Raw genomic sequence first — 25,909 nt, 5'->3', positions numbered from 1 at the left:
GATGGTGTTCACAGAATCTACCTTTGATAATTAGTAAACAAAGAGGTGGGATAAAGGTAGAGTGTGTGTCGTAAATATACAGTATAGCTTTTATGTTCAGGGGATAAATATCTGTAAATGACTCAGTGTTTTTTTTTTTACTTAAGCACACGTCATTAGTTTAGAAGTTATGTAGGTGATAAAGTGACACATACATACATACATACATACATGCATACATACATACATACATACATACATACATACATACATACATAAAACATCACACACACACACACACCAGGAACCAGCTGATATACAGGACCTTACGAGGTGTTTACGCTGGTCGTTGTCACCAGGGGAGTTCGTCATCCTCCGTGAGAGAGAGAGAGAGAGAGGCTATTTCTGTATCCGCGTTCCACCTTCCACCTACACTCCTTGCTTGGCTTGGATATACATGATACACTTACACTTATACTACTGTAACATTGAGTACACTTTTACTTTGGTTACAGGTTACAGTACTCCCTGACAGACAACTGTAATAGTAAGATGTAATGTCTGGCTACTGTAACGTGGGATAAAAATTCTGTATTAAAGGAGTGACTGAGGGAAGGATAAATTTTGCAGTGGCTGAGTGTATACAGTGCTCGTCTCTTGTCTTAAGGAGGTTATATAGTCCCTTGGTTCGCTCCCATGGATACTGACGATCCGAAAAAAGTCACAATTTTCACTAGGTTAGGTTACGTTAGGTTAGGTTAGGTTAGGTTAGGTTTTACTGGGATCTATAAGGATGGGTACTAATGGGACTGGGGCCTATTTGAAGTGGTACCTATTGGGACTAACACCTATTGGGACTGGATGGGAGTACCAGACCAGCATCCCAAACAAACTGACAGACACTTTACTCTCACAGTCTGACAAAATAAAAGCCAATTGTAAATGTAATGTTGTTTCTTCATCCTTACCCGCATACTATGTTAAGCCGCCATCACTGTGTTTTTTGTGTTTGTTTTGTGTTTGTTTTGTGTTTGTTTTGTGTTTGTTTTGTGTTTTTTTACTATAGTTTCCCACTGTAATGATAAAAGAAAATGGAAGGGATTTGTCATAAAAAAGGTATAAAAATTGAGAGAGAGAGAGAGAGAGAGAGAGAGAGAGAGAGAGAGAGAGAGAGAGAGAGAGAGAGGAACGAAAGAAAAAATATATATTCCTTAAACAACTCACCACCACCACCACCACCACCCAACGTGCGTAACTACACGTACGCTAATCTCATGAATAAGCGTATACACAGAGCCCGGTCAAAACATTTCCTCGACGACCAGCAACATCTGGCATCATCTACCCTGGTTTAAACTGTGTGAGTAGTGTATTTACCTGATGAACGATGATGATTTGTTTCTTAATTATATAACGGAGAACGCGCATGCGTGCGTAGTGTCAACAAAGGCTGTAAGAGACTGCTCCTTAAAATTCGTATTTCTGACGAATTCAGAGCGTCTACCAATCCCAGCCTGTGCAGACAACTAGAGTAAGACCCAGATATCAGCACAGTGGCATATATTTTTTTGTTACTTTTGGACTTTGTCATTTTTTGGGGATAAAACATCTGGTCCTACCACCCGATCCCTCTGAGCAAAGTTTTCAAGTTTGCGCATGCGCAGTGTGATAGTGTGACGTTACCACTCCATGACTGTGATGTGTGCCACCTGACTGCAGTGTTGCCAACGTGCCCTATGCCCGCCGTTAAACGCTCCCGTTCGTTGGAAACGGCGGCAGTAGGTGACAGTGATGCTGACGACTTTCTTCTTGAAGACACGTCAAAGAAGAAGCAGAAACCTCAGAAGTCAGGGTCTCCAGCAGGGGCCACGGCTCCCCCTTGCACCCCTTCTGGGGCTGTAGAGGGTGGACTCCTGTCATCAGGGTCCCCAAGTGAGCCTACATGTGGCTCAATGACCGACCCTCCGCCGACGATGGACATAGGGGATTCCCTTTGTCTCCCTGCCCCGTCGCGCCTTCGTCGTCTCGCCTTCCCTCGGGACTTGCCTCTGAGCACACGGACGACCTGGTTCTTCCGTCACTGCTCTCCACTTCAGGACTCAACACTTCGCCTCCGCCGAGGTCCCACAGCCGTGATAGTCACCACACAAATGGACGAGACGGTACGCCTGCTCACTCAGGTGGGCTTTCCTGCTCCCCAGGGGGAGGTGATGCTGAAGTTCACCATCATCACCCCAGAAACTCGTCGTACCAAGGTAATGGTTCGCCACGTACCCTGGGAGATCCCTATCGACGATCTTCGCCCTCTTCTCCCACAACTACTGGACATGGAGCGCCGCATCAACCCGGTCTCCAAACATCCATCCAACGAACTCATCGGCTGGTGGGTGGGCCCCCTCCCCCCGAAGGTGAATGTAGGACCAATTCACAACTGTCCTCTCGACCGATTTATCGGAACCCCGAAAATCTGTGGTCGTTGCCAATCGTGGAAACACCGCACCTGGGAGTGCACGAGGATGGTCGCCTGCGGTTTCTGTGCAGGTCCTCACGACACAGTGGAATGCAAATCGAAAATTCAGAACAAAATCCCAGTTATTCCACGGTGCGTCAATTGCCATGGCAGTCACCACGCCTGGAATGCCAATTGCCCACAGCGTCCTGGCACTCGCCCGGGGAAAACTTACCTTGTACCACCGCCCTCGTCTCTGACGAAGCCCCTGTCAACCAAACCTCAATCCTATCCACCACCGCCTCTTCCATCCACCAAGGATTTCCCATTGATCTCCTCTCCTCTACCACCCCCTCCATCACCCCTACCACCCATCCTTTCTCCCCTCCCTCCCTCTCCCTACCGTTCTTGGAACAAGGTCGTTGCCGGCCCTGCCACACAGTCACCACCATCTCCTGCCCACCCGGACCCCCGCTGTCTCTCACCAGCACCACCACCTCTTACTCAACTGAACCCTCACCGCCCCTCTCCGTCGCTACCACCACCACATGCCCAGTCGGGCCCTCGGCAATCCTCGCCGCCACCTCCAGCTCATGCACAGGTACACCAAGTTGGTTCTATGGAAACAATCACTCTCCGTCTGGATCGCCACTCCAAGCAAATCAACCTTCTCTCAACCCAACTCGACTTGTTTGTGAAAACAATTGCGACATTGCAGAAGCAACAACAACTCATTCTGGACACCCTGACCCAACAGGGGCGCGCTTTGCAAGCCCTGATGACCCGCCTCCTTCCATCTCCCGAGATGGAGGATCCATCCCTCGCTCTCCCACTCCTCCCTCTCCATTTCTCTCAACAGAATTTGGTACCTCCTCTGGAGCCCTGTCTAGCCCCTCCGACTCATCTCACACCGGAGGCCGTTCCCTCCTCTTCTTACAATGGAACATCCAGGGACTTAGACCTCGCCGGACAGACCTCGCCCAGTTTGTGCTCTCCCATCAAGTAGATGTTGCTCTACTTCAGGAAACCATCACAGACGATGTTACTCCACTCCGCCTCTCTGGCTATTCTGTTTACACCCTGCCTCGGTACCGTGGGCAGGCTCGTGGCCTCCTCACCCTTGTGCGTAACACCATTCCATCTGTTCGTCTCCCTTCACCTGACTCACATGGACCCCCGTCTGAATTACTTTCTGTCTCCCTTACTCTTGGTGACCGGACCCTTCGTGTAGTCAATGTTCATTTCAAGAGTGATTCTCTGGACCCCCAGGTTCTTCACGACCTCCATGATGGGGTTCCCACTATTGTTCTTGGCGACTTTAATGCCCGCCATCCCACTCTTACTCCGGATCATCCCACTCCATGTACCCTTAATGGATCACATCTCTCACAGTTTCTTAATGGGGATGATGATGTTCGCTTTCTTTGTCCTGACGATCCTACTCGCCTCCCCCATAGTTTCCTTGATGTTGGCTTACTATTGAACGGTCATACTTCCTTTCATCCTACCGTCTGCACCGAGCCTGCTCTGTATAGTGACCATCTTGCCGTTACTACCCATCTCAGGCTCTCCTTCTCTGCCCCGACATCAACTCCTTATCGATCCCCTCGCCTTCGTCTCACACAAGATGCTGTTCCTTCCTTTACCCAATACCTTTCTACCTGGGCGGATTCCTATGTTGTCCCTCAGTCCCTTGACTCTTACAGCGCTGATTTTGTTGATGCCGTGTATGACTCTGTCAATCGCGCTACCCCTCCACGCCCTCCCCGTCACCCCAGAAGTGCCACCAACTACTGGTATCGTATCCCTGCCATGAGACATCTCCGGCAGGTAACCCGTGATCTCCACTCTGCCATACGGAGGTCTCGGTCTCCAGAGGACTGGGAAGACTTCAAAAATTGGTGCTCCTTTGCAACTCAGGAGCGCCGTCGGATACGTGAGGCGGACTGGCTATCCTTCACGGGGTCTCTATCGTTCCAGTCGTCACCCTCTTATGTATGGAATCGGATTAATGCTATACGGGGTACTCGACGGAGGCCTCCTCCCCACCCTGATCCCGCCTCCCTTGCCTGCTCTTTAATGGAGGACTGGGCACGAGCTTCCTCCCCAGAGGCACTTCCAGATCCAATGCAGGAGGCAGTGCAGGCCCGCATCGATGCGTCTGAGCCTGTTGTTCGTGCTGCTCTTACCTCCCCTGCCCCCACTGATCATCCCATCACACAGTTCGAGCTTGACAGTGCTCGTCGCTCTAGAAAAGACACCTCTCCTGGGGATGATCAGATAACCTACTCCGTCCTCAACGCCTGTACTAATATTCCTAACGGCCCCTTGCTTGCTCTCTACAATATGTCTTATGAACATGGGGTTCTCCCGTCCAACTGGAAAAATGCCACTATTATCCCCATCCCTAAGCCGGGAGATCCTGGGAAATATCGACCCATTAGTCTTACCTCCTGTGTTTGCAAGATGATGGAGAGGATACTCCATCGTCGCCTTCTTCACACCATAGGCGGCTTCCACAACTCCCTCAATGGTTTCATTCAACATCGCAGCACAGCACACTCCATTGCTTCCTTTTATTGCAATCAGACTGCCCGCGTCTCCGTCTTCCTTGATATCAAGGGAGCCTTTGATACGGCTCAGCCTGCCCTCATTTTAGCTGAACTTGCACGGTTAGGGGTTAAAGGGAGACTTCTACAATGGATCGCCTCTTACCTCACTGGACGTCAGGCCCGGGTTCGCGTAGAAGGCTCTATGTCTCCTGTTCAAGAAATGAACCTCGGCACCCCTCAAGGTGGAGTCCTGAGTCCCACCTTGTTTAACACTCTCATGCACTCCATTGCATCACTCCCGTGGCCGACAGAAGTTGTCCACTCAGGATATGCCGACGATGTCCTCCTCCAAGCCCCTGACTACCTCAGCATGCAGGAAGCCCTTGATCTGGTCTCCAGAGAGTGTGATTCACTTGGTTTCCTTCTTTCAACTGCGAAAACAAAAGCCATGTGGCACGGTCGTGTTGTACCTCCACCCCTTTTCTTATCAGGAACGCCCTTGGACTGGGTTAATGAGACAAAATACCTGGGTGTGTATGTAACTCGCACACGTTGTCAGATCCCTGAAGTCCGCTATCTTCGAGACATATGTTTTCGGCGTCTCGCTCCCCTCTCTACCATGTGCAGGGGTTCCCTTGGTGCCAGCATCCCTGTACTTCTCACCATGTACAAGTCTTTTGTCCGTTCCTGTGTCGACTACGCCGCCCCTGCCCTCGTCAACATTAGTCGGACTGCTGTCAACCGTCTCGAAGTTATCCAGAGGAAAGCTGCTCGTATCATCCTTGGGGCTCCTCAGTGGACACGCTCTACTTCTCTATATACCGAACTTGGTCTTTCCCCCTTACAGGATCGTGTCCAGGAGTTTTACCTAAAAACTGCCGTTTCCATTCTACGGGATCCTAGGGGCAACTATGTCCAAACCAACTTGACTACTGCTGTCCGAGACCGACCTCCATCTAGAAGACAGTGGCGAGGGTCACTCATCCGAGCCCTTCAGGAACACGACCTCCTGCCTGATATTGTTGTCACCCCTGCTGTTGGTTCGTCTCCTTCTCCCTGGCTGGATTTTCAACCTGAAGTGATTGCCCTCGGTGGACCGCTCCCGAAATCCCAGGTGAACCCTGTTATTCTCTGCAAATACCACCTCTCCAGGATCGCTCACTGGTCCCCAGGTAGGGTCGTCCTCTACACTGATGGTTCTGTTGACCCCGCTACAGGTAGGGCCGGGGCTGGTGTCTACATCTCCCGTCCTCATGCCCCTGAGCCTATCAAACTGTCTCTCAGAGTTTCTGACGGGGCATCCTCCACTCAGGCTGAACTAATAGCCCTCCTTGCTGCCCTTCTCGCTGAGGAAGAAGCAGATGGTTTCTGCCCCTTGCTTGTCTGCTGCGATTCCAGGTCTGCTCTCGACGGGATCGCATTTGGATCTGGGGAAAATAAGGACCTCATCCTCCGAATACGAGGGTTAACATCCACACTTCAGGATGAAGGCCGTCCTGTGACATTCCTATGGATACCTAGTCATGTCGGTATCTTGGGGAATGAGGCAGCAGATGACCTTGCCAAGACTGGCTGCAACAAGGCCACACCTGACTACGTTGTTCCTCGAACACTCTTACAGATTAGGACCCAAATCCGCCGCAAACAGAGAGAAGCTCGGGAAGCAGCCATCCCCCTGGACTCCCCGCCCACATGGTACGATGTCCTCCGTAAACTTCCTGACTTCTCGTACGTCTACGGGAAAGGGTCGCGGAAGGGGGACGTGATTGCTGCCCGTATCATCATCGGGTATGACTTTGCTTGGGAGATTGGTATCCCCACATCCCCTGAGCAACGCTCTTGTGCGTTATGCAGAAGACCCGACAGCCGCACCCTTATCCACTACCTCCTAAGATGTCCCCACACACAACGCTTCCGTGACGCCTGCTGGACCACCACTCCACGACCCCCTGACGGAGACACGATGATCCTCCCAATACTGGCCAGATATTTTGTAAATAATATTAATTATGTGTTAAAGGAACATCCTTCCTTCCTTAGGCTTTAGTAAGCCCCTTTATAATATTTATACTGTATATACTTTTCACACTTGCCAGATGATTCTGGTGTCATTGTACAGGGGTACCTAGTGACAGCACTAGGATCCCGCTTCCTCTATCAAGGAATAAACAATTGAAATTGAATTGAATTATATAACCAGGTAATACTAAGGTCAAAAAAGGTGTAGAAAGTAAAAATGTGATGATTGATAGTAAATGTGACCTTATATGTGACACTGTGACCTTATATGTGACACTGTGACCTTATATGTGACACTGTGACCTTATATGTGACACTGTGACCTTATATGTAACACTGTGACCTTATATGTGACACTGTGACCTTATATGTGACACTGCGACCTTATATGTGACACTGTGACCTTATATGTGACACTGTGACCTTATATGTAACACTGACCTTATATGTGACACTGTGACCTTATATGTGACACTGTGACCTTATATGTGACACTGTGACCTTATATGTAACACTGACCTTATATGTGACACTGATACATGACCATTGAAAAGGGGGATAAAATATTTGAGTTAATTTATTTAGTTGAGGCGTTTTGATGGAGGTCACCCAGTTACCCCTTATAGGTCATCCCCATCACAGGTCATGACACAGGTCAAACTCAAGAGGTCACACACACACACACACACACACGTTATGAATACCTATTTTATATATTAATGTACAGTAAGTAATAGTAGTAAGTAGTTGCAGTAAGAATAAGTAATTATGTGTAAGTAGTAGCATTAGATTAGTAGTAGTAGTAGTAGTTGTAGCAATAGTAGTAGTAGTATTAGTTGTAATAGTAGTAGTGCATGAATACATGAATACTGATGATAACACTTTACTCAATCCTTAAACGCAATAATTCCCAGGCGCGTGTCTCCACTACCCGAGACGAGACAAAATAAATACATTCTCGTATTTAATTTCCAACGGCGGTGAGAGAATATGAATATCCTAGATCCTAGCCCTCTTACTACGGACGCTCCCGGCAGCCCAGCGGGTGTCCTGATTATATCAAGTGAGGCCTTACGTGACGCCCCGCCCTGCCCAACCGCCTTCACGCCCCTCCTCTCTCTGCCTCCTAATACCCTCCAGGGAGCTGTCGTACGCCTCACGGACATATTGTTACACCGTTAAAGGATGTTATATCGTACGCTACAGGAAATTATCATACATTCCAGAAAATTATTATGCTGTTCTCAAAAACCAATCTCATACAAAAAAACCCACCCCCACCTCCCTCCCACAAGACTCCTTCACTAATATCTACGCTACATTTCTCAAACTCCAGTTCATAGGGTGGCAGATAGCTCGTACCTCCACCTCCCGCCCCTTAATACACGAGGCGGTCGATGTATGCAACTTATCGATTGGTCATACCGTGTTCAACCTGGTACATCACGCTATGGTACACGATATTTACTCCTCCCTCTCTCCCTTCTGTGACCTGGGTGGAAGTGAGGGGTTATTTTTACCATCCGAGTGTACCTGATACCATAATGTTATCACCTAGAGTACCTGATACCATAATGTTATCACCTAGAGTATCTGATACCATAATGTTATCACCCAGAGCACCAGACACCAAGGAAAGTTATTCTCAGACCTACAAGCAAAATATTTCGCGGTTTGATTGCAAAGTTTACGGTCGGAAAGGAAGGTCGGAACTGAGTCGGTTTTCTTTCTCAGTCTCTCCCAGCTCAGGGTGTCTCAATATTTTCCCGTCTCTCTTAAGTTTTCTGGTAAAATAAACTCATCTTGGTAATTGTTTTAGTTCAGTATTGGGGCCTTTTTTTTCCATCGTGTTATTTTAAGCTAGGCAAAACAAGTAATTTAATCCAATCTACTTAACTAGTTTCATTAAGAAGTATTTATTAACAAGCACAAAAAACTAGACTACATATAATTTTACTTAATTATTTGTTCTTTGATCGCTGAGGAAGACTTGTCAAGAGGCACTTACTAACGGTCTATTGACAGGAAACTATTTATTTACATTTTTCATGTGACGTCATTCAGGGTGCTTTGTTGTCAGTCATATCAGTTAGCAGTTAAGAGTCGGACATATAATTTCTTAGATTATCCATGTTTTTTTTCTTCTTCATATCAATCAAGCTCAATACTCAGTAATGACCCACACAGCTGATTAAACAACTAACTAACTACCAATCTGTGTGTAAGTATCGTGTGGTGTCCAGTTACTGCAAGGGTCATTCACTGCTTTAGTCCGGAAACCCCCTTCGTACAATTCTCCCTTGACTAGCTGGCTTCTATACTCTTGGCACGGCTTGTTGAGGTTATATATTCATGTATCGGGGAGACATGTATCTATCTCCTCAACACATCTGAATACTCATACATATTTGGGTCTTTATAAACACTGGCTAAAAAAAAAATCGAAACACGAAGTTGAAGAATATTAATCGACGTGGACAAAGATAAATACGAACGCTAAACTATATTACATTATCACCATTCATCATTCTAATCATACCGAAACTAAAAAAAAATATATATATTGTTCCTGACGCGTCCACACACACTAAACATAAACTAAAGACCCATGAAAGTTTACATACCTCTTATTATTTGATCGGCTCCCCCAAACGTGTTGACCTTCCAGCAAGAACAAAACACTATATCATGCTCGAGTAACAGAGACCAGAATAAAATATTACAGGGTCACGACTTCTGGGTACGCATTATGAATTTCCGGTGGTGGATTTCAACGAACCACGACAATTAAAATTTTTCGGTACTGCAAGTTAGACAGATTTGGTTGTTTTGTCATTTACCAGTTACACTCGTCTTTTCCTGACTTCCTTTATCGGATTTGTTTCTTATTTATTAACACAAACTTGTCAATTAGGACCCAGTCGAAAATATAGCAGTGAATAATAGACATAACATTTAGCGAATCATGAAACGTTTATGGCGATGAAGGATACCTGTATGTACTGTATACCTGTGTCAAGTAGATTACTATGAGTCACAGCAGGTTTTGAGAAGTGTCAGGTGTTTAATTTCACTATACTAGAAACATTATCTCACTCGAAATGGTTAACTCGTCCATGTTAGGCTCCGTCTAATCTCTAAATTGAGTCAATGACCTGAAATGGAATACAAATAGGCCTACAATATATTAATTTAGCGAAATATAAATTCATTGGACCGATATGGAACGCAAATGGACAGAAATTACACAACCCTTTTCTGTATATCTAAATACTTTTTTTTTATGTATGCGCAACAGGTATGATAATGGAGCTAATCCATTAATATTCAACCTAAAATATATCTGTCAAATAAAGATCTAAGTAAGAAACACAATCAAGAGGTGTCCTTACCTTCATTTTCCAGATAAATTGACGTTTTTCCTTCGCCTCGAGACATGTTACTCCCCCAGCTCAGTATTGTATTTGTAAACACGTCATTTCATTTAGAGTTCGACAGAAAAAAAGGAAAATAGTTACCTAGCATAATCCTTTTTATCTAAACGTAAGACATAATAGTATAATATAAATTTTGACGTTGAGGAGATATAGATTCACAATATCCTGCGTTTTCAAATACAGACAGCTTTTATGTACTTAACAAGTTTGTAAAAAAAGGCTATTGTCAAAGGAAATGACGATAACCGAATACCTATTATTATTATTTCATGTAAATGGATGACCTTAATTCAGTCAAACTAACATAATGTAAAGATTTTAGGATAATTGCGTTCAATTGGTGTCATCCCCCTCCCAAAACAGCACAGTTTGAGGCATACTTAACAAATTTTGGTAGAAACTGGAATATTTTTCTTCATAAAGTCCTTATTTATAACTCAAAATTAAGTCGTACAGACAAAAAAAAATACATTATTGTATATGATCATAAAACTTGGGAGTAGTAACAAATATTCCCCTTATAATATACAGTACCCATTCCTATTGAGACACTATCTAGACTGAGCAAGTTATCACACCATACTTACCTCACCATGGAAGCTATACTTGTTGAATATGAGCCGATGTGATATCAGTCAGGCTCAAAGAATAACGCGTATATACCTGTCGCGATAATACACCATCAATCACAATATTTTAATACTCCTTATCTCGGAGGCCATTAATGTTGAAATTTGATACTATATTTGAGGAGGGGGGGGGGGTATATATAGCACGACACAGAAATGGTATCTTTAAACTGTGCTGACACGAGCGCCAGACGATGTGTTGAACGAACGAGTAAACAGAAGAGAACTTTACTACACACACACACACAACGTTTATAGCTCAGGAAACCGACCCTCTCTAGACTAAGATGGTGTAGCTACCCCTCAGGTGATTATTCATCTCCTTTAAACATCAATCCTTACGAGCCTTTAAAGCAAATTCACTTCAAAGGCCAAGGGGCAAATTCTCACAAGTTCGCACGATGGACATTCCTTATAAATGATGTCAGAAGCACCTCGCACCTCGATAACAAACTGAGACTCTACCTTAACTAGATACACTCCCTTAGCACTATGTACGAGACAAAAATACCTGCAATAACAAGTGAGTATTAACGGTATTACATTTTAGTTTGGTACTATAGTTAAGGGCATTAATTCACTAAAGAAGTTATTACAATTAGGAGAATAATTACACTGAAGAAGTTATTACATTTAGGAGAATAATTACACTGAAGAAGTGATTACATTTAGGAGAATAATTACACTGAAGAAGTGATTACATTTAGGAGAATAATTACACTGAAGAAGTTATTACAATGAATGAAATCAGTAATCTGTGTGTATAATCATGGCCAAAATTGTGAACTAAAGTGCGTGCGTGTGGCTGTGAGCGTGTTGTGGGTACGTACTACAGTTCACTCCTAATACTGAGACATTAATGCTACTTAAACTAATATGAGCATAATTGTACAACCCCTTTGTCATTTGATTTGGGTTAGGTTAGGAATGGTATGGTTAGGTTTGGTTCTTTCGGTTAGGTTACAGTGTTTGGGTTAGGATAGGCTAGGATAGTTTTTTTTTTGGGGGGGGGAGTTAGAACAGGTTAGGTATAGATTAAGTTATTAAAGTTAGGTTATATTATCTGGTTTAAGCCAAGTAAACTTATTTAGGTTATGTTACTTGGGTTAAGTTAAATTGAGGTAAACATCAATAGCCAAAGTTGTTATGGTGGTGGATCCTATAAAATGGCTCCATGATCTAGTAGTCCAAGATGAAAAGATAAAACTGATTGTCTAGGTCCCGGGAAAAATGACTGAGGGGGAACCGGTAATCACGACTGATCGATTTACTAAGCCAGTGATGAGAAGGAATGTCCTTCTAACATTTTGAATATTGTTTTGTTGTTCAGAGACTTTGTCCACCTGCTGCGAATGGGAACCTAATTTCACAGATGAGGAAGTGAAAGCGATCGAGTGTAGTGCCAGCCAAGCGTTCTAAATGTGTACTGAAAGTATAGTATTCAGTGTGGTGTATCTACACTACCAATGAGACCTGTTTTCATGTGACTATATACCTGCTCTTGTTGTGTCTGTTTCCTTGTGTGGCGTATCATTCGTGACCTGCAACTCTTGCGCAGTTTTTCTTTGTATATTCGTAAATTATATGCGGGCTTTCCAGCGTTAATTCTCTGCACGTAATCTTGCAGTAAAACTTTCAGTACAGTATTTCTCGAATTGGTAAAGTTTAGATGCGCAGTGTTTTATTGCCGACCTTATCTTTTAGAGGTAAGCTGTTTCAAATTAATCATAACCGCTTCGATATTAACTTTAAGTGAGAAATTCAAGCGTTCACCTGGGGGAGTCGATTGCTTCGGGTTCACGAGTCTGAATGAATCTCGGGGTTCGTGGTTCAGAGGGAGAGGCGAACGGACTTTAGTAGTGGACTGTACTATACATGAATACATACCACTTATTATACATATATACATACAAACATACATACGAATATACGCTGTACATACATAAGGACATAATTGACTGGTTAATGGAAGGATAAACATAAGTTGGCTTAAATGAACCAAATTAAAAATGCTTTAAACTTTTTATCCCCAGAACTACTGATGGTTGAAACAGTCATCATTATTTAACAGTAAACATGACGAGCCTTCAGTGGAATTACATGTAATTGTATTCACATGGTAATTATTGTTTTATATCATCTCGTGAACTGTAAAGGTTTTAATTTAAGTAAAAACAACAGACAATTTGCGGGTTTTTTCTTCGGTTACGATTATTTCAAGCTAACTAGACCAATGTTACTTAACTCTATGATAAACCTGTATTTAAATCTGGTGACTCATCATTCAGCGACGTAGGTATATTTTCTGAACCTTGCTTAATGTAAACAAAAATATACAAAGAAACTCAGTATCGTGCTGGCATCCTGACAAATTTATCACCATTCTCTCTGTCCAAGAAGCTATACTTAGAGAGATGTAGCTTTGTCAATAAGCACAAGGTTAGTGCTGGCAGATAGCGGGAGAACGTGTAGGCGTTTTCTGTCGAGTGGAAACACCAGGCGTGACTTACTGCCTGCATTAACTTTTTTTCTTTATTGCATGACTTTGTTAACAGACAGTTTACTAAGAGTCATTTTTAGCTCTCACTTACGGTCTAGTTCACCAGAATAAATGACCTGAGAAGGTTGTAGCTTGGTGGAATACCACGCTAATGAGCAGTTTACTCTCATACGGAAAAGATCATACAAGATTTATCGCATGAGAGGCAAAAATTCCTCTAATTAGACAGAGCGTAGCGTGTTGGGGCGAGCAAGAACAGCAGGCAATCTATCCACAGGCGGAAGACCATGAAAGGCGGGGAGTTTTGTTTACTGTTTCCCTCATGGAAGTGATCTGATTGGGGGAAGGGAAAGGGGCCGTGTCAGAGGAGGGGGCTAGAGTTGGCAGGATGGTATTTTTCTTTTTGTAACATACGTGTATATGTGCGTTAATAAAAGACTTTTATAGCAACTCTACGGGGATACAAATATAGCGTTATACCATCTACGAACCCCTGCGCTTAAATGTAAAAAATTTCCGGAACGCTTGGAGAATTTTAATATAAGTTGGCATGGCATTCCTCTATAGTTCCATGTATTATAAACGTCTTCTTGATGCAACACAAAAACCCAAAATAAGATCTTGTGTCAACTGTGAAACTCTGATATGACTCCTTAACCAAGTAGCTGTTCTCTCTATAGGAAGAATCAATAAAATTAGGCTAGGATATATTACGAATTAATTATCTCCCTTAGCGCCCGAACAGTAGAGAAAGGTAGAGGGTGGGGTACCAAATTCCGATGCCAATAGGAAAAAGTCTTTTGACCCTAAAATGTTCATCCGTCCGTTTGTTTGTTTCTGTACTGTAAAGGAAATCATAAGGACCAGAATGTTTATTTATGCTATTAATATCAGCCATCACAGTGCCAAGGTCAAGTGCCAAGATAAAGGTCACTGATGAACACAATTATTTCTTTGTTATGGTCGCTTTTATGTGTGTTTGTGTTATTGAATTATTTTTTTATAATTGTCATCTCAGTTCATCGCTCACATAAAGGCAGAATATAACTTTACTACGGGAATACCTAACCTAAATTAACCTAATCTAACCTAAGCTAACCTAAATTAACCTAATCTAAACTAACCTAAAGTAACCTAACCTAACCTAACTTAACCCAATCTAATCTAACTTAAGCTAACCTAAATTAACCTAATCTAAACTAACCTAACCTAAAGTACCCTAACCTAACTTAACCTAACCCAATCTAATCTAACCTATATCACCAACAGAGCCAGCCAACTTCCAGAGGTCAGTGCCACATAGGGCCAAAAGCTGGTAACTTGGCACTAACAGGAAGCTTTAACACCCTCGATCACACCGTAATATCATCACACCAGGTGGGCCGTGTTAGCTCACCACTTGACGCCTCCTGACGGTGTAGTCGTAGTGGACGCTTGTAACTGGCTACTGACTCCGGTTTGATCTGAAGGAGAGGTTGGCGATGAGGTTTAAAATGTCCTCTGTAGTTTTATCCTTAATTTTAAATGACATAAAAAACTTTCTCGTTAAATCGGAATAGCATAAATAACTTTCTCGTTAAATCGGAATGGCATAAAAAACTTTCTCGTTAAATCGGAATAGCATCAATAACTTTCTCTTGAAATCTAAATGACCTAAATAGCTCGTTAACTTACAATAGTATTGCTAACTGTTCACTTGGATTCAGATTGACCAAATTACCCTCTGTGGCGCCTTAAATGAACCCCCCCCCCCAACCACCACCATATTGCTTTAAGACTCTGAACGAAACCAAGTTACTTTCTCTTGGGAAGTTTAAACGCCCGTAGTTTGTTAAGACCGAACGGACCAATTACCGTAACTCGGCTTTAATTACTTTCACACACACACACACACACCAGTAATCTCTCCAGGGAAGGAAATCTTAGGTTAACACAATTCCTTCCTCTATAACTACGGACATTACCTTAGTTTACGCGGGAGGTGGACGTCCGTGAAATGCCCCAAGCACGAACGGTCGGTGTCCTTGACTGGGGGGCGGTGAGTGACTGTCCTTGCGTAAAGTATTTGTTGTGAGAGTAAAAAATATCCTGAGTGAGTGAGGGAGAGTGAGTGAGGGAGAGGGAGTGAGGGAGAGGGAGGGAGAGTGTGTGGCCCCGAGCACTCCAATACAGAGACTGACATGAGTCTTCCCCTCCCTCTGGCTCTCTCAGGCCACACCCACACTACCAAGACATACACACACACACACACACACACACCTTCCCTCCCTCTCTCCCACAAGATTATTTACAAATATCTATACTACCCTCCCTTCCTTTTATTTTATCTCCCCTTCCTCCTTCCCTTGTTCCTTCCCTCCCTCCCTACTTCCCTTCCTCTATCATTCTATCCTCCCTCCTCCCCCCTTTCCCTCCCTTCTTCCCTCCTCCAATCTTTCCCTCCCTTCTTCCCTCCTACCCTCCCTCCTCCAATCTTTCCCTCCCTTCCTCTCTCCTCCAACCTTCCCCTCTCTCTCATTCTACCCTCCTACCTCCCTCCATTTGTCCACACACTCTCCGGTCTCTCTCTCCCTCCCTCCCAGACAGTCACGCACATATGGAATTTCGTACACCCACACCTATAGCTGTACAGTCCCTGGATACCTTGTGTGGTATATGAGTTGTTTACATAGATGAGTTATTGTTTTGAGAGATTATATAAGTCTCTCTCTCTCTCTCTCTCTCTCTCTCTCTCTCTCTCTCTCTCTCTCTTTCTCTTTCTCTCTCTCTCTTTCTCGCTCTCTCTATAGATGACTCACAGGGAAATTGTACTTTGAATCGATGAGAAAATAGCTTAAATGACATACTACCCGGGAACACGTGCACTCTCAACCCAACACGAGATCCAGCTACCCCCTTTGTGTGTGTGTATGTGTATTTGTGTGTGTGTGTGTGTGTACAGGTGTAGTGGTGCCTAGTATGCGTCACACTGGTGAAATATTCATCCATCATCGAGTGGTATGTGAACATCAGTGTGTGGTATGTATGTATGTATGTAGTAAATATGGTATATGTGTGTGTGTGTGTGTAGGTAGTCAATATGGTATGTGTGTGTGTGTGTGTGTGTGTGTGTACAGTAGTTACATGACACACTGGGGTTTCTGAATGATCCATCCTCCTGTCAGCGATGGTTGTGTGTACTGTTTAACACACACACACACACACACACACACACACACACACACACACACACACACACACACACACACATTCAACGTCTCCTGTACACATTATGCTCAACAAAACTCCTGAAACCTGACGAAAGAGTTGATGGCGTCTGGCCAGTGTGTGAGGCGGCCTTGGGAGGATTGTTTCATCATCTTGAATCACCTGAATCATCTTGAATCACCTGAATCACCTTGAATCACCTGAAGATTATCCATCCTAACGCTACCTGGGGAGGTTAGGTTAGCGTTTAGAGAGAGAGAGAGGTCAGTGAGCAGGAAATCAGAGAGAGAGAGAGAGAGAGAGAGAGAGAGACTGAAAATGCCCTTCACCGGTAACTTTGACCTTACTGCTGCACTTAAGAATTTAACTTGACCAATGTTCAACAAGTTACGAGATGTGTGTGTGTGTGTGTGTGTGTGTGTGTGTGTGTGTGTGTGTGTGTGTACCCATACTTAACCACCTACCGTACGTAATTTAACAGACGACCTATTTAAAATAATTACCATACCTTAATTAACGAAAAAATAATAATAAAAAATACCAGTTACTTAGATCGTACAACAAAAATTCATTTATAAACACTACAAAGTTCATAAAAGTTGATACATTAATATTTTCATCGGGGCCACAACCAGAGAGCTTACCTGTATAAACTTGGGGTAAATAAACGTCGCTCTAAGACGATCTAGGCGAGGCGTCCCACTCTGATCACCCTGATAAGGACGAGTTTGTGTGAGGATCCTCCTTCTGTTATCCCACTCCTTCGTCAGTGAGAGTCAGGTTCAGTGTGACTACTTGGTCTAGCCAGAGTCAGGTACCGCTGGGGAGCATGACCAGCCCAGCTACCTCCCACACGCACACCACACAAGGCACTGGCGGCGCTTCTGGTGTGGCGGTGACAGTAGCTAGGCTTGGCTTGGCTTGGCACGACGCCCCCCCCCCTCCTTCTTCTAGAGCTCAAGCTTCGCCTTGCACTATCTGCGCGAGTGGAAAAAAAAGATTAATCACGAATCATTAAATCAAGCACTCCTCGCCACTAAACCAGTCACATGAAAGACCCTCTTTTCTATTGTGTGTGGTGGCGGCAGCGATAATTCTGGCGCCTGGTTCGTGTGAATAAGTGAAGAATATCTGAAGTATCGGGAGGGTGGGTGCCGGGTACGTGGGAGCTGTTGGCTGTGTTTATGGTGTGATTTACACCTAACATAATCTGTTTATTCAGGTGACATGTTTGGTGTGTAACATGTTCTCAGGAGTTAGGTTTAGGTAGAGGGTGAGGGAGAGGAGGTGTTAGGGGGTGGAGGGAGGGGGTACTGGTGGGTCGACGATGAAGGTAGTGATGAATGGCTCATAGCCAGACACACTATCATGCGGGCACCCACACCTCTGTCCCACACCCTTATCCACTCTGTCCAATACTGTACTGCCCTCCACCACTCCCGTCCATTACAAACAATAAAAAAAGACTCCCCTCATCCACTTTAGATCCGATTATATAAGTCAAATTAAGTGTGAATGGAGACGTCATCTTTCGAGATTATGTTGAATTCCATGAAAAAAAAAAGTGAATCTTTGCTGAAAATTTTAGGTCCAGAAACTCAGAGGTGCGTAAGATGGGTGTCCCTCGTAAGTGAAAATGTAAGAACAGGTTTAACTAGATCGTAAAACTCTTGAAATGCTGTTAGGATTAAAATTTGAAATCCACTTTTAATCTATTTATGCCCACTACTACCCCTCACCACCACCACCATTACCCCTATACCACCACTGCTACCAGTCATCACCACTATCACCACCACCACGACCCCTATCAGCGCAACCTATGTAGTCTTACAATTAAGTTTGGGTGACATATGGTGCATACCTGAGCGGGGCAAACCTCATCATCCTCATCATCATAACAAACAGGTAATTAGCCGCGCCATCTCCAAGGAGGACATCCAATTATACCCTCTGTCATTATGGGGGCGTGGTGGTGGGGGTGGGAGGGGGCAGAGGCGTTAAGAGGGAGGGAAGGGGTGAGGAAGGGAAGGGGAGAGGTGAGAGGGGAGGGTAAGCGTAAGGGAGGGAAGGGGTAGATTAGAAAACGAGGAAAAGTTGTTTCCGTCAGATCCCGTCACAAAGATTCTCACAGGTAAGAGTTTGTGATATTACCGCCATGAAAGTTCTACCGATATAAAAAAATACAAAATGACATCAAAATTGCCCCGAGACTCTATCACAGTTTAAGGTGAATATTTTTACCACACAATCATCTGAAACTACGAATCCAAAGGCAGTTCGCTCTATCAAGGGACTTTCTATATTAGAATGATATACAAGGCGTTTTCTATTAGTTACTGAACTCTACATCAGAACGGGGGCCTTTTTTCAATACCTATAACCCTGAGTCACTTCACTTTTCCTTCGTAGTGTCCATGCGATAGGTACACCAAATATCATGTATTTTATTTTTATTTTTTGGTAGTTACAGTGTTTGTGGATTTTTTTATTTAAAGAAAAACACTGTAGGATGTTGCCCCGCGTCCATGTGTGTGTGTGTGTGTCCAAGGGTCCTTCACCTTATTGCTCCCTCTCATGCACTCACAGTTCCATCTGACACTGGGTTAGTTACGTCTGATTAATATTTGAGGTCACACTCGTATCGTAAAATGCTATTTAATGTTCGGGTACATAATATATGAAGAATGCCTGAATAGATATTTAACACATATCACAATATACAATGTTCTACAGTGATTAACCTTTGGAGGTAAGGACACAGGGGTACAAAACCAAATGATATGACATACATGTTTTACAAGTCTACTTTTTTCATGTTAGTTGAACCCGAGCTCTTCCGTGACCCCAGGCCCTCGTACCCTATAATCACGGCCAAGGTTATTTCCTCAAATTGTTTACTTTTTAATTCTAAGTGAATTTTACCTGAGTCACAAAGTTTCGTACAATGAATATTCTTCGTAACTGAAAATGTATATGACATAACTTACTGCTACAATATGAATCTTTTTGCCTCAATAAGATGAATAGGAATTTGACAAAAATGTTGGGTAATAATACCGAATATTTTAATAGTTTAGCCAAGGAGACGTTCATCACATAAGTACAAAAATCGTGTATATAACTCATGACTGAGGATCGACACTATCAATTATAATTACCTGTTATGGAGTGTTTCCCGCAGACCTTCCAGTGTTCAGGGAAAGACTGGGGTGCTTACTGGATTTATTTCCACAACCCAGAATGCAACAAATGTGTGGCGTCGCTATAACAACTACAACAACAGCCACCAAGCCACTAAAAATAGAATGAAATGAGCCGACGCCCGTAAGACTCCACTTGTTTACTATCTCAGGTGGTCTCCCAGGTTCCCGCGCTTACCCACAATTCTCCTGAATAGTGACGCTAGAGTTTGAGGAATTAATGATTTTTTTTTAATTAGAGTTGATGGAATAGCTTAATCACTAACCTCGTTACATGCTTAAAGACCTTAGTTGTTGAAGCACAGTAATAACATTATCGTCAACGAAGCCTTAAACAATTTCAATATAGACGAGACAGGAGCTACTTAAAACAGAGACTCAAGCACGGGTCCAAATAAATTGACCAACGAGTACGTTGTATCACCACAAGCCCGTCACTTTTAAGACATGCATTTAGGATAAACGAATGGACATCTAGAAACACAGACTTGTCGCCTTCACCCAGATTAAACAAAAATAAGTAGAATATTTCTGTTTACCCTAAAATAAACAAGTTTTCTATGGCAGGACACACTTCCTATGGAGGACACCAGCAGATGGCACTAGGACCGCTGAATAATATTGACTCTTAGCATTACTTGAAAGCAGGTTTACTTGTTTGGTGTCGTCTTATGACTAACTAATTTAGAACCCTCCTCCATGGTACTTTTGTTAATATTAATTAACCTGTATCATCTTACTCATTTTTCTGATAGTGTGGGGTCCTTCTGAAATACGAAAAAAGCAAATCCGCCAGGAAAAACCTTAATAAGTGCAAATAATAATGTTTTATAAATATTGTATAGATAAAAAAATTATGTAATCTGACGAGTTACATAAAAATTATATCTTAATTGGAGAAATATAGGTTATAAAACAACATTTAATACTGGTGTACCTGTATTGTCCAATGAAGTTAATATTTGTATTCAGGAGTTTTATCTACATTTCAACAAGAGATATAAAATGTAATTATAAAACTTGATGCTCCATGCATACGTAAAGACATTATTATTGATGTTAACTGAAGCTGTCCTTAGTTCCTGTTGTTTTAATTTGTTTTCGCACTTCAGGACCACCCGGTGTTTCTCATCTCCCACAAGTTTGTTTTCATTCTTGTTCAGCTAAAATGGCGACCATCACAAGGCTGGGAAGAACAGCTCTCCGGCTCAACAATGTCTTATTTCGACCAAGAGTCTTGAGAATTGCTACTATTTCGACGTCCAAGAAGAATAAAGACACCATTACTATTTCAGACGCCGTGGTTGACCATGGTAAAACCAAGACGGAGGAGGCCACAGTCGAAACCAAAAAGGTCAATTTATAAAAGTACAGGTGTATATTTTTAGACCATAATATTGCTCATAATCTATGTATTCCCGAATTTAGTTATTTTATTAAGTTTACTGTAATTTGTATGTGGTAATGTTTTTGTTTGTTTCAGGGGTGACACTACATCACAAGGTGTCATCCAATTTGGACAATCATCTGTTTTCTGCTATTTTTTTACTATCTTAGTTAAATGATCAGGTTAGGTTAAACTAGGTTACATTAAATAGCATAAAACAGACGACCGTCCAAATGGGATGTAACCATATCACACTATTGTAGAAAATCGAAACGACGCAGCACAGAACCTATTAGAACCTAACCTGTGCATTGTCATTTAGATTTTCTTACTCTCATCCAAACAACATTTCTAGACAAAATTAAGGAATTCAATCCAATATAAATTGTAATAAATATGCCCGATGACGTAGTCGTTCGTTTCTCGTTTAAACAAAAAACAGTGGACGCTGCTGTATAGCAAACAATGTGAACCAAAACTTGGTCGCCACGGGAGATCTGATGGTGCCATAATTATATTAAATAATTTATTTCTGCCATATAATAAGTGTTCACCAGTGTTTTTGCTCCATTAGTATTCCTTTCTGTCATGCCCTGTCCACTAACAAGTAATTTATGACTGAAGGATAGGCTAAAAAGATCATTTTATGCTATAACATGAATTTAATATTCAAAATATTTTTTTTTATGGTGATTTGAAGAAATATAACTTTTATTTCTATGAGAAATGCTTATTTATGGAAATATGATCCCCTTAACACTAGCAACGACAATGATTTCTTCAGGCTGAGCTACCGAGTGGGCTTTGTTTTTCCTCAACACAGCCTGTATGCTTTCAGTGAATTGGTGAAAACTGTCACTGATGTTTAAGATTAGTAGAAATGAACCACAAGCTCTATTGGTAATACTTGATGACAGTACAATATTGTTGTGGTGGTGCCTCTTAAAATAAAGCATTACTACTAGCTATCTTTTAAGATTATGGATACCTTCTCATGTAGATTATTTGACAAAAATTATTGGTAAATGTTTTACTTTACTTGTAAAGCTATTGCCACTTGCTTAACTTACTGGAGCATTCTCACCAAAAACTTCTGGAATGCTATAAGCACTATGCATTCTGAAAAATGTGTGCCAGACCAAATTAGGAAAAGAAATTTACCCGTATCGGCTTGTGCCTTAATTTATTAGAGAAGTACCGGGCAATGACAGCTTTGCTGGACATATTATTACAGAAACTTATGTTCCTTATAATCATTCTTTTTCAATGAATTGTGCCAGATTTTAGCTACTGTAATTGGATCCACTCCTACCTTTGTAGAAATAGCTTTTTTCATATAATTATTTGTTTGTAATGTCAAGTCAGCTTTGAACTTGTGTATTTACAATTTATACTTATTTAACTTTTATTACAGAACTGGATTAGTTGGGGCTTCAGTTACGAATCAGAAGTTAAGGACAACACGTTAATGCATTTGACCTTCTTCTTTGGTGTCACTCTTTGTCTTGTCACCACAGGCTTTGTCTGGACTTACCTGCCAGATTTCAGGTATTATAATTAGTTAATATTTTATTATTATTACCATTTTGACAATTATTGTATAAATAAATTGATGGGCCATTTTCCAGTAAGTGGAAAATTATATAAGGGAACTGATGAAAAAATATGGTACGTTATGAGAATTGAAGCAATTCAGAATACTGTATTAACAATACCTTTGGAGTGAGTTTAAGTAATATGATGACTTCAGTATATAAGTCTGGTAATTAGTATTTAATATTTGCATATTATAAGCCAGTCTGTTTTCAGTATACATTGCTAGAAGCTATTTGCTGCCTTTATGTTCAATGTAGCAATTTTTTGATGACAGCCACATAGTTCTAGGTGTTAATTTTTGTATGTAGTTGTTGGTGACAAAAATTGCAAGTGTTTACATTTGTTAAAAACTTTGTTCCAAGTCTCTGACACAAGCATTTGTAACTCTACTTGCTGGGTCATTTAACAGATATGGTGTCTCGGCCTTAACCCATGGGATGTGATAGGGAAAGTCTTGATGTAACTTTATGCTATCCAGTGAAAAAAAAAATGGGGATGAAAGACATTGCTACCTGTAATGTGTACTTTAATATAATTATATGGAGCTATTGTCAGACACAAAATTTTAAAAATTACCTGAAATGGGCCAGTCTTATCCTGTCTTGTCAGTAGCTATTACAGTGTAACTCTATCCCAAACTAGAATTTCAAATTGCTTGATGCAATAAAAGGCAGAATATTTGCTGCCATATCTATTTCTTGAAATTGCAGCAAGAGAGAAATATTTCTAGTAAAAAGACATTAATTGTTGGAGGAGATGAGGCCAATTTACATTGGTGGGAGTGTTTGTACGTAAAGAAATTGGTTATTGTCCTCTGAAACCTGCTTCCTGGTGGAGGGCACCTAGCTAGGGATGTGAAGTTTATCCTTTATTTTAGCCGAGCCTATAATCTGACAGCTTAGATACCTTTCTTAGGTAAATCCCACCAATTGAAATGTAATCCCTCACTGCCTGCATCACATACTAGCTATTTTAGACCCATAATACAGCTTATTTACAGTACTGGTGAAAAGGTTGATTACAAATATGTTTGCTTGTGGTGACTGGTTAGTATAACATAAAAATTTAATCTACAGAATGATGGACTGGGCACAGCGTGAAGGATACTTGGAACTGCGTCGGAGGGAGGAATTAGGTCTTCCACTCATTGATCCAAATCTTATTGCTATTGACAAGATAGAGATGCCCGACGATGAAGAACTTGGAAATACAGAGATCATCATCTAAAGAATATTTACTGTACAGTCAAGTTTAAATTGTATTGTTACTTTAGATGTATGGGCTGCCCAATGAAACTAAGAGTACAGTAAGTTGCTATGGATAAGAGCTGGAAAATTTTGATAGCATTCTGAACATAGATGAGTTTTGTTCAAGGTTGTAAATAAATGTTTAAGATAATATATATTAATTATTATTATTATTATCTTATTATCCTCCTAACTAAGGTTAGTCTGCATAGTGTAACTTAAATATGCCATAATTGAAAGGACTTGGATTTGAAGTGTATGAAAAGTGAAAGTAGATTTTGAGAGCCTGGTGGACTTTTTGTAAAAGCGGTTATATGTTCCTAAGATAATAATACCCTGTACCACGAAACATTTTGGTGTACAATAGACCATAATAAATTTATTGATATACCTGTACTGTACATACAGTACAGTGATAATTTTTTATGGTACAGTACTTGGAGAAACCGGATGAGATTTGAAACAAAATTAAGTGTAAAATCCTATGCAGACATCTATAATACTGTAATTAAACTGTATTACATTAGTAATACTGTACTGTACATTGATGCCTATTATATAATTGCAGATATGCTCTTAAAGAAATGCCATAGGCATAATGGGTGCAAAAGCCTAAATGTGGAGAGGAAGAGAGCCAGGGGAGAAGTAAGAAATGACGGTTAGGAACCTGACCAAAGACTAAGAGAACATGCAGCAGGGGTGAGCTACCATCACAGAACTGCAGCTAACCCACGCAAGCATGGAATTAAGCTGTAAAATTATGTCCTCAAACAAGCAAACAAATGTAATTAAGGTGTAGTCTGCAAAAATTGGACCAGAGTCTAGGAGAGAACTGGAAATTACACAGCTTGGAACTAGGGGGGGGGGACACTTAAATTAGACCGGGGTTATGAAATTTAACCCTCGGACTACATGGAATAAGACTAATTCAAGAATTAGTTTTCCTTGATCAGACTGTAGTTTATGTGAAGCACTTACTTGTCCTGGGGGCAAGAGACAGGAAATTTAATTGAGAATATTTTTTTTACTTGCCCTGACAAATGTTGAAATTTGCTTCCCCGATTTTCTTAGGGAAAAAGTTAAACATCTTAAAACATGTATTTCAACTCAGACCACTTGTGTCCATCTAAAAATGGGGTCAGTGGTGGTAACCCTTGTATGGGTGGTTATAACTCCTGTCACCTCACATCTACAGCTTCTTAGCTTTGTGGTTTCTTTGAACCAATGACAACTTGACAACTTTCTAATGGCGGGTTGGTGGCTTAAAGTGGAGATAAATTACCTGCATGTGACATAGGTCACTAGTCCTGGTACTGATGGACCTCTCTGGTTAAACATGTATGGGAAGGCGAGGTGTTGCAGCACCAGACAATTTCCTGACATGGTATTTACCTCAAAATATTAGCTTGTCCACTGGGCAAATGACCATGAAAAACACTTGCCCAGCCCTTACTCCAGGCATGGTAAAAAGAATATCTATCCATACTATGAATTAATGACACCAGAGACAAAAGATTTTTGACAACCTTATGGAGACAACACTCGTCATATTGCTCATTTTTTTTAAATTTCATCAGGCCCATCTAGATATGGTTTTTTACAGCATATACAAGATTTTTCAGTAAGTTCAATTTTGTCAAAGCAACAAGGACTTAAAACTAACAAAATAATATTTTTGTATTAATTAATCCCAGATGGAGTATA

The 25,909-nt window shown here is 41.9% G+C and overlaps 1 protein-coding gene and 1 long non-coding RNA gene across 3 annotated transcripts in view; one reads left to right on the top strand and one right to left on the bottom strand.

Moving 5' to 3' along the window:
• LOC121861038 overlaps positions 1-17,667 on the bottom strand; it is a 43,944-nt gene extending 26,277 nt beyond the window's left edge. Inside the window, exon 1 of one of the 2 annotated variants that reach the window (XR_006087970.1) lies at positions 17,417-17,667. This is a non-coding gene — a long non-coding RNA (uncharacterized LOC121861038). Of the gene's footprint in view, positions 1-15,529; positions 15,747-17,416 lie in introns of those variants that run through there. The other variant, XR_006087971.1, reaches the window with a different exon arrangement.
• A 3,426-nt stretch (positions 17,668-21,093) lies between these two features.
• LOC121861037 (NADH dehydrogenase [ubiquinone] 1 beta subcomplex subunit 11, mitochondrial-like) lies at positions 21,094-24,375 on the top strand. Its single transcript, XM_042358523.1, has 3 exons — positions 21,094-21,329; positions 22,777-22,910; positions 24,035-24,375. The coding sequence occupies exons 1-3, from the start codon at positions 21,144-21,146 to the stop codon at positions 24,183-24,185; spliced, it is 471 nt and encodes a 156-aa protein (XP_042214457.1). The 5' UTR covers positions 21,094-21,143; the 3' UTR covers positions 24,186-24,375.
• The last annotated feature ends 1,534 nt before the right edge of the window (positions 24,376-25,909 follow it).

The sequence above is a fragment of the Homarus americanus genome, unplaced genomic scaffold (genome assembly GCF_018991925.1).
Source record: "Homarus americanus isolate GMGI-L3 unplaced genomic scaffold, GMGI_Hamer_2.0 scaffold52806, whole genome shotgun sequence".
Lineage (NCBI taxonomy): Eukaryota > Metazoa > Arthropoda > Malacostraca > Decapoda > Nephropidae > Homarus > Homarus americanus.
The sequence above is the reverse complement of the archived record's forward strand: the minus strand, read 5'-3'. Positions and strand labels throughout refer to the sequence as shown.

Bases quoted from the DNA above. Each gene is read 5' to 3' on its own strand.
- LOC121861037 (XM_042358523.1), top strand. From the start codon at position 21,144: ATGGCGACCATCACAAGGCTGGGAAGAACAGCTCTCCGGCTCAACAAT. The intron at 21,330-22,776 runs GTCAATTTATAA...CTTTTATTACAG, and splicing joins CCACAGTCGAAACCAAAAAG to AACTGGATTAGTTGGGGCTT. The intron at 22,911-24,034 runs GTATTATAATTA...TTTAATCTACAG, and splicing joins ACTTACCTGCCAGATTTCAG to AATGATGGACTGGGCACAGC.